The sequence below is a fragment of the Apis dorsata genome, unplaced genomic scaffold, assembly GCF_000469605.1.
Source record: "Apis dorsata unplaced genomic scaffold, Apis dorsata 1.3 scaffold_1121, whole genome shotgun sequence".
In the NCBI taxonomy this organism is placed as follows: Eukaryota; Metazoa; Arthropoda; class Insecta; order Hymenoptera; family Apidae; genus Apis; species Apis dorsata.
Genome location: NW_006264219.1, coordinates 181,836 through 197,582, shown reverse-complemented (window position 1 = coordinate 197,582; position 15,747 = coordinate 181,836). Strand labels below are relative to the sequence as shown.

General features: G+C 19.2%; 1 protein-coding gene across 1 annotated transcript; it reads left to right on the top strand.

Annotated features, from left to right (window-relative positions):
• The first annotated feature begins 5,138 nt into the window (after nt 1-5,138).
• Nucleotides 5,139-11,808, top strand: LOC102672281 (cuticle protein 7-like). Its single transcript, XM_006624781.2, has 4 exons — nt 5,139-5,283; nt 6,245-6,437; nt 9,024-9,313; nt 10,782-11,808. The coding sequence occupies exons 1-4, from the start codon at nt 5,272-5,274 to the stop codon at nt 10,977-10,979; spliced, it is 693 nt and encodes a 230-aa protein (XP_006624844.1). The 5' UTR covers nt 5,139-5,271; the 3' UTR covers nt 10,980-11,808.
• The last annotated feature ends 3,939 nt before the right edge of the window (nt 11,809-15,747 follow it).

Genomic DNA, 15,747 nt, shown 5'->3' with positions numbered 1-15,747 from the left:
TTCAATTATTTAATGACTAATATAAAATAAGAATAGTATTTAAATTAAAAGAGATATTTAAAGACATTTGGAGCATAATGAATAATGAAAAATTATTAATTTATTTTTTATAATTTATTATATTTTTATATAAATATATCGTATGTATTCTTTTACTAATATTTTTTTTTTCTAATAAATATTTAAAAATTTCTAGTCTTTCGATATTCAAAAATTGGTTCGGTTCTTTATAACCGAAAAACTAGTTATTATTTACAAGATTTTATTTTTTAATTAGTTTAAATAATCAATTTTATATTTATATATATCGATGAATTATATATACTATATTTTATAAACAATATAATATAATCATATCATCATAAATAATAAATAATTTTCGAAATTTAAAGTTTTTCTTATTATCTTAAAGTTATAATATAAATATTTCCTATACAAACTAATACTTTTTTTTTTAAATCTTTAATTTGATCTTTTTAAATGTAATGTTAATCAGTATTTAATAGTTTTTTTAAATGTTTCATTAATGTCCATAAGTATTTTTGATATAATTTTTGTAATACCAATAGCCAAAATCAATAGTATTGCTATAACTAATAGATAAAAAATATTCGATAAAGAATATTATTGTTCTTTTTGCATTTTTCTATCTATTACTAAATGAGAAATTGATACAATATATAGAATTTATATAAAATTTTTAATTTCTAACATATTAATTTTAAAAATATACAAAATATTTTATATATTACAAATTAATATATTTGTTAAACAATGATGAATGAATATATTAGAAATCAATATATATTGAATGAAATATACTAAAAAATGAAATATATTAAAAATTGAAACAAAACACAAAAAATTATTTAAATTTATAAATTTATTGAGAATGTCTGTGAAAATTTTTTTATTAACAAACGATTAAAGTTTTAAAACGTTAATAAAACGAAAAATAAAATAAGATATAATATATCTATATATATCTCTTTATTTCACACACATAACGATCCAAAAGATAATATACAAAAATATTAAGATTTATTTATTAAGTCATTTATTTATTAAGTCAAACAATTAAATAAAGTTAAATAAAATAAAATATTAAACGAAGCGAGACAGAGATAAAATGAGATAGCTCTATTTCTGTCACACTATCATCTAGATTTATTTTTCAAATATTATTTTGTTTGAAAAACACTTAAAATCTGCTTCTTTAAATTCTTAAAAAAAAATGTTATCGTTAGAAATTTTTTTAAAGAAATTGTTTTTATTATTGTAATACATTTTAGAAAGTTTATTGGAAAAGATAAATAAATCTCATCAAAAATACTATATCATCGTTAAATACTAGTTCTATTTTACAATATAATTATTAATACAATTATTAATACAATATAATTATTATAGATTATAAATATGATTATATAGAATTATTAATATATATTATTAATATGATTATATAGAATAAAAAATATAATAAATATTGTTATATTATTTACTAATATTCAATATTTGAACGTTGAGCCATTAATGGATTCGCATCTTACATATTTATTCGAAGTAGCTATTGTTCTTAGTATTCATGAAAGAAAATCCCCGCTCTTGCATTAACCAAAAAACTGCCGCTCTTAAACAGCTGTCTGGAATCAAAAAAACGTTGTTTGCAATCATTGAACTACGCATGTATATGTGCTACATAGAGTATTACGAACTAGCATTATAAAGATGAGACATGTAATGACGTTATTGCAAAAATTTTAACAAAAATATTTCAGATCGATATAAATAATTTTCTTTCATTTTGAAGTTAAGAATAAAAGTTACTTCAATAATTTATTATTCAAAACATTGAATAATTATATAGTATCAAATGATTTAAATTATATGAAGAGAAGATCAACTACAATAGTTACAAATAAATATTATTCATAACTGTTTTAAATAAAGTTATTATTTAAAACATTACTCAAAATTTTAACTAATTACTTTTTTAATGCCAACTTCTGGCAATGGATTGTTCATCTGTGCATAGCAGATCGAATTGTAGTAAATACGATAGAGTTACGCAAATTGAGAGCTCGATGTCACGCGATTCCTTGAAGCACTGATAGGGTTACGTGACCCATATGAAGGAAACGCGCGAATAGTACACCGTCAATGCGATCCATCTCCACTGTGCCCGCAGATTTCGTAGCTCAATGTCGCAACAATACCAATTATTGGCTCACATTAGTATCAACTGACCTGCGATCTTACGTATTCAAAGAGTATCAAAAGTATTGTATTACTTGTTCGGCGATCTAGTCATCTTATTGTAATTAGGACGCCATAATTCGATATTTTATTGTAGATTATATTTTTCATCGATTTTCGTCACAATACTTGTTGAGATAGATTTTTAGAAATTAGATTTTTAAATTTTGCAAAGTTCGTATACGAACAAATATTTATTTGTGAAAATTTACTTTCTAAACTACTAGAAATTTTCGAAATCTAAAATGCTTATTTTTTTTTTCTGAAAAGTATTTATTTTGACAAGAATTAAAATTTTAACAAATTTTTATTTCTGAAATTTTTCGAACTTATAATCAGTCAATAATAATAATTATTTTTTTGGATTATGAAAAATTTTATTTTCATGTAAATTATTTGTTTATCTTGATTTTGAACGATAAAAATAGCAATAGATAAATAATTATTGAATATGATGATGAATGACTAAAATAAGAACATGTTATATTTCATAAAATTTATAGAAAAACGGGAAAAATATTCATTATAATAATGAAAATAGCAATTATAACCAATTCACTCCACTTTGAAAAATAATAATAATGAAAAATTAATTTATTTATTAGACAAAGATACAAAATTCATCATTTTTATCAATAGTATGTGTCAATTTTTCACAAGATATAAAAATAATATTTCTTTTTAATAAAATTAAACAACTAATATGTTATAAGAGTTTGAATAATATATATACTTTTTTACTTCTTTATCACTGTTCATTATTTTTTTTTTATGTTATTTTTAAAACTTTAATAATTTAGATATTAAAAAGTTTTATTGTTTTTTATAGATATACATATATCTTTTTTTTAATAAAAACTTTCTTAATTAATTCTATTAAAATATGTCTATTAATATATATTTGTATGTTATATATATATATTTGTATATTTATATATTATATATTTTGTGAGGAACTTCACTTAATTCAAAAATTTGATTTTAATGAAAATTTGTATATATAAAAAACATAATGAGTTTTATTAAATAATTCTATAATTAATATTTTAAAAATACAATTGCAAAAAATTATTTAAGCTTTTAAACAAAATTAAATTGTTTTAATTGTAATTTACAAAAAAGAATTGATTAGATAATATGTCTAAACAAAGAATTGTTATTAGGAGAGGCAGTTCTTATTTACAATTCTTATCTATAACAATGCTTAACCATTATGATACAGTAAAAAAAAAAAAAAATAATAAAAAAAAATTGAATAATTTAAATCATTACAATAATGATTTAAATAAATATACCATTATAATAATTTTAACCACATTGAAATATAAATCGTAGAAATCATAATAAACCAGATTTAAATATAAATACGATTATAAATAGTATAAATAGTAATAGTAACATTAATAATGGTAATATATATATCACTTAATATTCTTTTAATTACAAAAATTACTTGTTATCTATTGTAAATTGTTTAAATGGCAAATATGTTTATAATGTTTAAAAATACAAATTACAAAAATTAAAATTAGATTTAAATCTAATATGTAATTTTTTTTCCATAAAATATTTTGAATATGTGAAATTAATCTTCAAATTTTCTTATCTTTTAAATATAATTTTGTTTGGAAATATTTTTTACGATAAAATAATAGAATATTAAAAGGTGAAAAACATTTTATAATATAAAATTTTGCTTTATTTCATAACAAAATTATATTTAAAAAACGAAAAAATATTGAAAGTTTAAATGTTGAGTTTTCAAAAGTTATGCTAATAAAAAAATTTTCTTTATAATTCATTATCTTCTATTTAATTGTACAATTTCATGAAAAATAAAATTATTGATTTTAATAATATTACTTGTTAATTAAACATATGAAGATTGAATTTTGTAAATGACTGTACATGAAATTAATTCTTTAAAAATGCAAAACATAAATATAACATAATATACTATTTATATATGAAATCTCATGTACAAATATAAATTAATGTGTATGTGAATAATATTTTATAATTATTATAATTATATATTTTATAATTTATAATTATATAATATAAGTATAATATATAATAAATAAATAATAAAGTATATACAATATATGTACATGTATGTAACATAAACATAAATGGTATCAAATAATTAAAATAATAGAAGTCATATATCAAAAATACTCAAATATTCGAAAAATATAAAATTCTCAATTTTCAATTATTTTCAGAAAATAAAGATACTATAAATAAAGATATTATAAATTTGTTTTGTTATTTGTTTTCCTAAATCAAATTTTATAAAAAGAAAGTAATATGAGCTATATAAAAGACTTTTACATATTGAAATTATGATATTGCAATGCATTATTGATTCAAGTGATAAATTTAAGTTAATAGCTCACACAAAACTGAAAGTGATAGAGTGATGTTTAGTGATTTTAGTGTCTCACTATATATGAATCATTTAAATCATTGATTTAAACTTATCATTAAAATCGATGTCTGCTACATCGTTATATAAGAACAAGCTTAAAAGTTTTAAAAAAAATCACAGTTCTCAAATTATAATTTAAGACTCATCAATAGTACATCATGCCAATTATCATAATGCCAATATTTGTATAATAAAATAAAATTCATTATTATTATTCAAAATTATTATAATTCTTCATTACAAACATAACAAAATATCATAAAATTTCACATAATTTCTTCGAAACAGAAAAACTAAAAAAAAAAATTGAATTGATAGATTGAAATTTTATAACTATTTTAATTAAGAAATTTGTATAGAAGAAAAATTCTCTAATAAAAATAATATGGTCTATTATATTCAGCAAATGAAGTTATAGCATATTCTTAGGAGAATGCAAGTTAGTCGCAGTGGGGTGGTACTGGTGTCTCCGAAGAAAGGGCGGGGTCAACCGATACCAATTGGTATAAAATCCTCGCTGGCGAAAAGCAACGGTACCCAGTTGTTACACGGATAGTCAGAACGTCATTGACTTTTTAATCGTCATGGATTATAAAGTAATTATTTATTCTATTTTTTTTCTTTTTTAATTAATCCAATATAATAATTGATTAATATTCGAATTTCAAGGTATATGAGAGATTATTGGTCTATAGTATTTATGATACTGTAATTTATAAATTGATTTTTCGTTATACTATATTTATATATTAAAATATTAACTGTTAATAAAAATATAGTTTTATTTAATATTTATTGTATAAATATTGTATAATATATTGTATATATTTGAAAAAATTTAAAATCTTGCACAATATATTTTGAAAAAATTTAAAATCTTAAAAAATATTCAGATATAATTATAATTGCTTATAATTATTATAATAAATAATAGTATTTGTAAACATAAAATATTTATATTATTTATGTGTTACATTTCTTCATTATTTAATTTATTGCTTATTGAATTATTTAATGAATTAAATAAATCTATATTTATATTAATTACAATATTTAACATATAAAAAACCAACTAATTTAATAATATTATAAGGAAAATATATAGGATATTACAGAAACATCTCTGAGAAATCGATTCTATTGGTATATAGAAATTTCGATTGAGATCTATTTATTAAGTTATAGTAAAATTTGTAGATGAAGTGAAACAGAGATAAAGTAATTTTTAAATTACTAAACTGAAATTATTTATAACTTCATAAATAAACCCTCGATATTTTTGTATATCAAGTTTTATTTTTTTTTTTTTGGCTTTTAAACTTCTAAAAATGTTTCATAAATATATTAATATATATATATATTATTAATCTCTTATACAATCTTGGTATCCGAATGCTGTACACAACTATTGTACATAATTATATAGATAATTCATATTTTGCAAGATTATTTAGATTATTGAGTATTTGGTTATTATTCTAACTATACATATAAACGAATATAAATTTAAATATATTTATTTAAGTAGACTGTTTGATTAATTTATTTTTCATTTAGATTATTGGGTACTTGGCTGCTATCCTAACTGTCACTCATGCAGGAATAATCGGACCAAGTGCAGGAATAATCACTCCCAGTGGAGCCACAGTAGCAGCAGCGCTACCACCAACTGCGGCTGTTGTTAGAACCGAAAATTTCGATCCGAATCCTCAATATAGTTTCAGTTATAGCGTGGCTGATGGTCTTACAGGTATATACCTTTTTTATCTGATCAAATAATCACTACTTAAGAATGGTTAATTATAAGCTTAAATGAAGAATTCAAAAACTTAAGTATAAGTCGTTTTTTTTCTTTGAAAATGATTTAAGTATTTTAAAAATCTTTTTATTATTAAATTATATTAAACCTTTAATTGGTAAATCAATTAAATAACTATTTTAATAATTTAATAACTAATTGATTTATTAATTGAAATCTTAAATAAGAAAGAAATTCTTATATAATATAAATTTTATTGATTGGTTTTTAGTTTCCAAATATTGAAAAAGATAAATAATAATATATAATAATAATAATAATATCTTTTCTCATTCTGATCAAGTTGAAATTGAAAGTAATCAATTTATAAGTTTTTAATATTTCTATATTAAGAATTTCATTTCAGCATGATATGAATAGAAAGACAAAATAATTATCTTTGTTTTTATTAGATAGATTTATGAAATTATGAAATTTATGTGATTTATTTTTATTAACAAAACTGATTCAATTTTGATAAATAAAAAATTACATAAGTTTTATATTCTACAATAAAAAATAATCAAAATTCTCTTTTTTATAATAATATGTATGTATCATATGTATTATATTCTTTTTATATTATTCAAACAGTTCCTACATTCATCTAAAATAATATATCATATTTAAGATTATTATTAATATAAACATTATTCTCAAGATTTAGTTAGGCAAACTATTATTAGTATTATATTTGTTTACTTACGATTCTATAGTATAAAATACTAGGCGATTCTATAGTATAAAATTAAATTATTTATAACTTAATAAATAAATCTCAATTTACATTTTTTAATTATTATAATATTTATTATACTATTTAATTAATTATTATACTATATTTCAATATTTTAAATCTTTTAAAAATTTTCCATAAATATATATATTAACATTTTTATAATATATATATTAAAGAATTCTATTTTGTCTTTTATTATACGAATTTATTTGAGAAAAAAACTATCCTAAATTGATTTTATAAATATTTTTCGCAAGTACATACTACATTAAAATAATTTTTATTCTAAATTTAATATTTATTTATTATATATTATATACTCTCAAGAGCAATGTTTGATAATTTTATTTTTTAATGAATTTACATTCTTATAAACAAGAATTATTTAAAATGCATATCTAAGAATTAATGATAATAACGATAATCAACTTGCAAAGCAAAATTCAGGATTCAAGATATTATTGCAATGTAAAAAAAAGAGAAAAAAAAAAGTTTTTCTTATGTACAAAATTTTAGAGGACAATTTATATATTAATGTTTTGAATTGATAGAAAAAAAATATTGATGATTTTGTGAATACAAAAACAAATCAATTTATATATATATCTACTTTTTAAATCATACGAATTTATTATAAATGTTATATGAGAGAGAGAGAGAGATTTAAGAGAGATTTAACTTTTTATCATTTATTTCTATTATCTTTTAGTTCGATATTCAAATTTTATAAATTTACTAATATATGTTTATTTACTAATATATGTTTGTAATTTATTATATTTGTATTAATATTCACAATATTTTTTATAAAAATATGTTAAATGTTTATTTAAAAAATAATTATACTATACTTTTTTTTCAATTCATATAATTTAAGTAGTTGAAAATATAAATTATTTTATTTTGCATTTATTTAACTATTGCATTATTTAACTATTTAATTTGCATTGATTTCTAAAAGAATAAAATATTTTTTGAATATAAGATAACAATAACAATATCATAACATAAATTCAAAAAATGACAACTTTTCCATCAATTTATTTAATATTATATTCATTCTATTTCTTAATTTTTTGTAGAATAAGAAATACATTTTTAAGCTTTTCCCAATTTGATTTACATAATCTTTAAAAATTTTTATTTATTTGAAATAATAATACATTTTGATATTTGTTATAATTTATTATTTATTTAAAAAAGAAAAATATATTTAAAAACTATATATATTATAAACTACTTAAATAATTAAAAATATTTATGATATTAACAAAAAATCAATATTTCGATAGCTATTAAATAACTATTTCAATAATTTAATAACTAATTGATTTATTAATTAATTTATTAATAATTATTAAATTTATTAATTGAATTATTAATAACATTATTCTATTATTTTTAATTATTACATTGACCGATTTTTATTAGTTATAAATATGATTAATCATATCTATTTTAAAATCCAAATCTAGATAAATCAACTTAAATAAAAAATCAAAATTAATTAAATAAAGGATGTCAAATTTCGTTTAATATTTTATCTCATGATTTGATATATTTAAAACTCATTATTACGTTCCATTTTCAAGAATTGAAAATAGGAATTCTAACTAACACTAAAATAGGCAAAAATTCAAATATTAAAATATTTCTATTAAATATTTTCATATCAAGTAAAATTTTAATGAAATCTTCTTTTCGTATGACACGAATCGATTGAGAAACACTAAGATAGATGAAGAAAGACGAAGAAATATGAGAAACTTACTAACGAACTAATTTTACACAATTTAAAGGTGACAACAAAGCGCAAGAGGAAACTCGTAACGGCGACGTGGTTCAAGGTAGTTATAGCTTGATAGAACCAGATGGTTCTCGTCGAGTGGTCTCGTATGCTGCCGATCCTATCAACGGTTTCAATGCTGTTGTTCAGAAAGACCCTAGCATCACGGTCAAGACTGCAATCGCTGCAACACCGGTTGCTCCTGTCGCGGCAGCCGTGCGACCTGTTGTCGCATCTCCCGTGATTGCACGACCAACATCGGTTATTACCACAGCTGCGCCTGCTGTAGCTGTTCGTCCACAGGTATATTACGTGCGATTTTTTTTTTATTTATTTTGCCTCAGGATTAAGGAAAATTGATTTTTGAAATGTAGAAAGAAAAATGAATTTTAAAATATAAAAAAATAAGATATAGAGTATAGAATTTTGAAAGATATAAAAATATAGAATAGATAGAAATATAGAAATATTTTTGAAATATAGAAAAAAAGATGAAATATAATATCTTGATAGATTTTGATAATTTTTAAATATTTTTAAAAAAAAAATTTTTAAAAAGAAAATTTTGAATAAATTTTTCTATAATTTTTCTATAAATAAAATTCAAATAAAAGTACAAAATGATAAAAAAATGAGAAAAAATAAAATAAAATATTTTTATTCAAGATTTCGTTTTCGAAAAAATCAAGATTAAAAACTTTTTCAAATTGATTGATTAATTTTTTAATTATTAATAAGAGATTATTCTACACGTGAAAATAAATAAAAAATGTAAAATGAAATTTCATTATTTAAATATTAAATATTGTTTCTTGTTTTTAAAAAAATTGAGATTAAATATATATCGTCAAAGTTATATAATGGATGATTTCTAAAATTCGTATTTTCGATAATTAATTTTTAAACAAGATAAAATTAAATATATAATTTTTATTTATTTTCATATAAACAATAATATAATTTCTATTGATAATTCATTCGTATTTAATTTTCGTATTTTATTTATGATCGAAAAATTTCCAAATTTGATTTCTTCAAAAACAAAGTTTTTATAGAAAAAATTTTATTTTATTTATTGTTTTCTTAAGAAATTTTTTTTTTAAGAAATTACTATTTCTTTCTTTATATTCAAATTTTATATAATCGTCGATCGGTCTTAGTTCTTGAGATAGCTGCTTTCAAGATGGCTGCTATTACTTAAACATAAATTATATTTGTCTGTAATTTAAAGATTAAATGAAACATTATATTCCAGCAATATTTGATTATAAAAATATTTCAGTTTTCTATTCTTTTTAAATTATTTCTTCTTTCTTAGATAGAGAACTTAATATTCAGATTTATGAAATTTTCAGAATCCAAAATAGTCTTTTTTTAAGCCTTTATTTATTTTGCCAAAAATTAAAATTTTAACAAATTTTAATTTCTGAGAAATTCTTCAAACTCAAATTCGTTAACTATCGAATAACAATAAATTATTTTTTGGATAAAAAATTTAATTTTTATGCTAGTTATTTTTTACTTGAATTTTAAATTATAATTTCAAAAATAAAATTCTTTATCTAAATTAATTTGAAATTAAAATTTCAAATTATAATTTATTTTCAAGCTTCAAGAAATAAAAATTTCATAGGTTTCAAGAATTTCGATTAACTCATTCTTACTCATTTCAAATTTTCTTCAATCATATTATTATAAATAGTCATTCGTCAAATTAAATCTATTTTAATTTTAATTTTTAAAGTTAACTTTTTATCATTTTTTTTCATAGGCTGCCCTCTTAAGTACTCCCTTACTGCGACAACCGTTGCTTGCTGGGCCAGCAGTAGCTGCGACAAACGTAGTCGCAGCTAATACAGGATTAGTAGGTCTCGGTGTTGGTCTCGGATTAAGACCAGGCTCCCTCTATGGTACGCAAGCTCTATTAGCGGGTGCTTATGGTACCGGAGGTATCGTTAAGGTTCATTAAATATCGATATAATGGTATACAATTCAACTCGGCTCTATTCAATTCGACACGGCATTACTTTATTTCTTTCAATTTTAATCTACTTTGCTCTAACATTCGTTTAAATAAGAGATCGAGTTATCTTCGAAAACATTGAATATTTAATTATATCCAATAAATAATCCATAGATAATTAAATAGATTATCAATTTTTATTTTTTATTTCTTTTTATATTATTATTTTAATATGCATATATAATTCTTATAATAAAAATTTATATTATATTTGGTCATCATTGATAAGATATTGATCAGAAAAACAATCTATTTTCGTTTCAACATTTTTATTATAATAAGAGTTTCGGAACAGCTATTAATAGTCAGTTGATAGAAATATATTTATGGCAAGCAATATCTTCTTATCTTAAGAATAATTATATTAAATTGGTTAATTTAATTTACTTAAAGAGCAAAGTTGAGGTCGTAAGAATAAATATATATAAGAAAAAGTTTATATGCATTATATGCATTCTGTGACACAAATAAATGATTCCATTATCACACAACGATGCATATTTTATAGATTATGAGTTTCGTTAACGAAGGAAACCAATTAAACTCATTAGGAGGCAAATCTTTATCTACTGCTTCTATTTACTCGTTAGTTATATTCATTCGTTTATCATACTCGTAAATCTCCAAAGATTTAGAAAGGGTATACTAAATAGTAATAGTTTCCAAGATTTAGATATAATTAACGCGCTACGGTTTTTTCCATTCGAAATAAGTACTTTTTTTTTAAAGAAATATATCTGTAAAGACTTTGAATACAAAATAAACGTATTATTTAGCAAATATTTAAAATCGTTTAAATTTGCATTATCCTTCAAAAAAATTTGCTTTGCATCAATTCAATGTTTCTCAATTTTTTTTTTTTTTTTAGAATATTTTTCAAAATTAGTTAAATTCTAAGGACACACCATAATTTTTAAGGTGAAAGTTTTTATTTACTTGAAATGATAACATATTTAATATAGTTTAATATTTATTTTAAAAAAAAGATAATTAAAAAATATATTACAAAATATAAAAATATAATATTATTGGAGATTGAAATCTGATTTTTAGATTTGCGAAATTTAAATCTATGAGATCTCAAAATTTTCAAAACTCTCAAAATGAATGCTTATGCTTTTTTTTTTTTTTCTAATAATTATTTTATATCTATTCATTCAAAAATCACAATTTTAACAAAATTTGATATCTGGAATTTTTCAAATTCAAATTAATATAATTCATAGTTAGTCAATAATAACAATTATATCTTTTAGTTTATGAAAAATTTAATTTAATTTTTGTATAAGTATATTATTTAATTGAAATTTCGAGAATTTCGAATTACAAAAAATATAAATATATAATAAAAAATTTTAAAATGCAAAATTTTTTAAATTCTGAAGGATTTCAAATGATATATAATTTATTAAATATTATTATTATTAAATATTGTCAAAAAATAAATATTTAAATCTTGATAGAAAATAATCTATAATTAATAACTAATTATTGATTTTTTTGCCGTTATATATAAATATTAAATATTTTTATGTATAAAATTTTAATAAAATCGTGACCGAAAACGCTGTATTAATTCAAAGTCAACATAAAATAATATAAAAAAAAGAGCGAAAAATTTATCATTGATGTTGCAGATACGAATGAAATGCATACGCAGAAAATGAACAAAAAAACCTATCGACTTCTTCATCCAAAATTAACATTTTCAACTCAGCCACGTAAGATTTTACACTGTATACTTGAAAACTATACGCTTTCACACTCAATTGCAGCACTTTGGAGATATTGTGACCAAAATTTATACGTTATTTATTAATATGGTATCGAAGATTTTTATAAATTGGCGTTTCAACGATCACATAATTCAAAATCTTTTACTTTCTAAAAGTATAATTACGATAAAGACAAAAAAACGATGATAAAGAAATTCGAATTTTAATTAATTTGAATTATTAATATAAAGAAAGGCGAATTATATATTATAAATTAAAAATTGAATTATACAAAATAAATTATAAAATAAAAATAATTATTTCCTTTAGAAAAAAATATACAATAATTCATGAAAATATTCGAACATTATCTTACAGAGAAATTTATTTATAATCCAAAAATCTTAATTTTAATGAAAGTTTATACATATGTAGAGTTTAATGGATTATATATATATATGAAGCAATATTTTCATTGATGAAAAATTTGAAAAGATGAAATCAATCTATAAAATTTTGATATTTTTCAAATTTTAAATACTATTTTGTCTCGAAATTATTTTTATAATAAAAATTAAATTTTGAATATTTTGTAATTTAAAATTTTCTTGTATTTTAAAGAGTTTTTTTTTTAAAAACGAAAAAAACATTAAATATGAAACTTTGATTTCATCTTCTTCTTCAAATGATATTTTGTTTTTGCAAAAAATTGCATTATACATAAAATTGCATTATTATGTTATACATACTTATATATTATTTTATACATACTAAATTACATTATACATTATATTATACATACTAAAAATAAATAAATTTTTATTTTTTAAATAAATTTTTTATTTTTAATGAAACTTGGTGAATATATAGAACATAATGGATTATAAATGCAATTTTTTTTAATAAATCATTTTAAGCATATAATCATTATAAGCATTTTAATATCATTTTAAGCACATAAAATCACACAAAATGCAGTTAAATTTTTTTATAACTCTATAATAGTGCGAGATGAAACAAATTAGATATTTAAATTACAAAATATTCATAATTTAGTGCTCTATTGTTCTGCTCAATTTTGTCCAAACAAAATTGTATTTAAAAATATATATACTTGTATTTTAAAAATATGTTAGTATTTTTTATAGGTTAATTTCACTCTCTTAAAAAGATCGATAAAATTATATATAATTCATTATACTCTACATACAAATTTTCATTAGAAAAGATTAAGATTAAAATTTTTTAATTATGCCAATTTTTTTAAGATATTGTACTTTTGTTCTCACTGTATGTATGAATAAAACAGAAAAATTAAAATTGAACATAGAATTGGAATGAATTTTAACATAAAACTAAATAATGGAATATTGTAAATTTATAATCCTATATTATCAAATAGATATCTTATTATTTTAAAAGAGTAATCGATAATAATAAATTAATGAATATTTTATTACAAAAATAAAAAATTAGAAATTGAATTATTATTATATTCTTATTATTTTAGAGATAATATAAATATAATATAAAAAGCATTTTTCATAACAACAAAAAATCTTAATAAATTTTTCAGCCAATTTTACAATGATTGCAAATTTCAATGTAAATAAAAATATGTATTATATACGTATGCATAAATATATACATGTGTGTAATAACATAAATTGTTGTTACATATTCAGAAATTAATTACATATTCAGAATTAATTAAACAAGATAAAAATCTATAAATTGAAATATTCTCCGATGCAAAAATATATAGTAAAATAATAAATTCTATTAATAAATTTAATAAATAATCTTCATGAATTAATAAATTAGTGTTAAAAAAATTGTAAATTTCGTATAAAATTAATAATTTTCATAAAATATAATATAAATTAATAATATATTAATTATAAGAATAATTAATTATTAGAAAAGTATTGAAATTGAATTAATATTTAAATAGTTTACATTAAAATTCGTATTCAGTTGAAGTTTATAGATTTGTAATGTATCACAGTTTTATATATTATTTTTTATAAAAGTTTGAATACATAGGATAAGACAAATCTAAATTACTTGAATATTTCAGTTATTATATTACAAAAATATACATCAGAAGAAACTTATATTGTATCAAGGACATATAATTTAATTTTCATAGTTTTTTGATAGATGAATATTTAAAAGTTATATAAAAATTAACTTTGTTTTTTTAAAGGAAATGATGTTTTTTATATATTTAATAAAATATTTTAAAATGCATAAAATGATCTATGATTCAAGGTCATACAAAAAAATTTACTTTATATAAACATTCGAATATGTTATTTATATAAGTATATTTATTCAGTTTCTTGAAAATTCCTTATAACACATAAAGATTGTAGTTTAAAAAATTTTTCTGTAAATTTTCTATAAATGCATTGTTTTTCTCATAATTCGATGATATTCAAAAAATATAAATTATATCTATTTTTTTTTTCAGTTTAGAATAATACATTTTAAAAAATACAAGGACAAATACAGATAAATAGAATGTCATAAACTAACAATAAAATTCATTGAGATGAAATGAATATTGAAATATAAAATATTTGTTTGTACTTTATTGTAGCATTAACAAAATCTTATCTCTCATATAAAGTAAAATATTTTCTTTTGTAGTTAAATGATGAATCATAAATTCTTGTACATGTCTTATAAAACATCTAATAGATAATAAAAAACATATCATTCCATTTTAAAAAAAAAAAAAAATTTTATCTTTAAATGACTCTACGTATTTACCTATTAAAAAACTATTTATATTAAATTATGTATGATGCAACTTTATTCCTAATATATTTTTTTTTATCATTAAAAACAACAAAGATAAATATTCAGAGAGTTCTTTTTAGGTGCCTTACCATGTATATTTAGCATTTATTAAATTTTTATATTTTAAATATAATTTCGCTTTGAAATATTTTTTGTAATAGAATAATATGAATTTGAAAATATTTACATAA

What these genes read in the sequence shown, in the direction of transcription:
- LOC102672281 (XM_006624781.2), top strand. An exon ending in CGTGGCTGATGGTCTTACAG is followed by an intron (nt 6,438 to 9,023) that starts GTATATACCTTT and finishes CACAATTTAAAG; the next exon opens with GTGACAACAAAGCGCAAGAG. An exon ending in CTGTAGCTGTTCGTCCACAG is followed by an intron (nt 9,314 to 10,781) that starts GTATATTACGTG and finishes TTTTTTTCATAG; the next exon opens with GCTGCCCTCTTAAGTACTCC.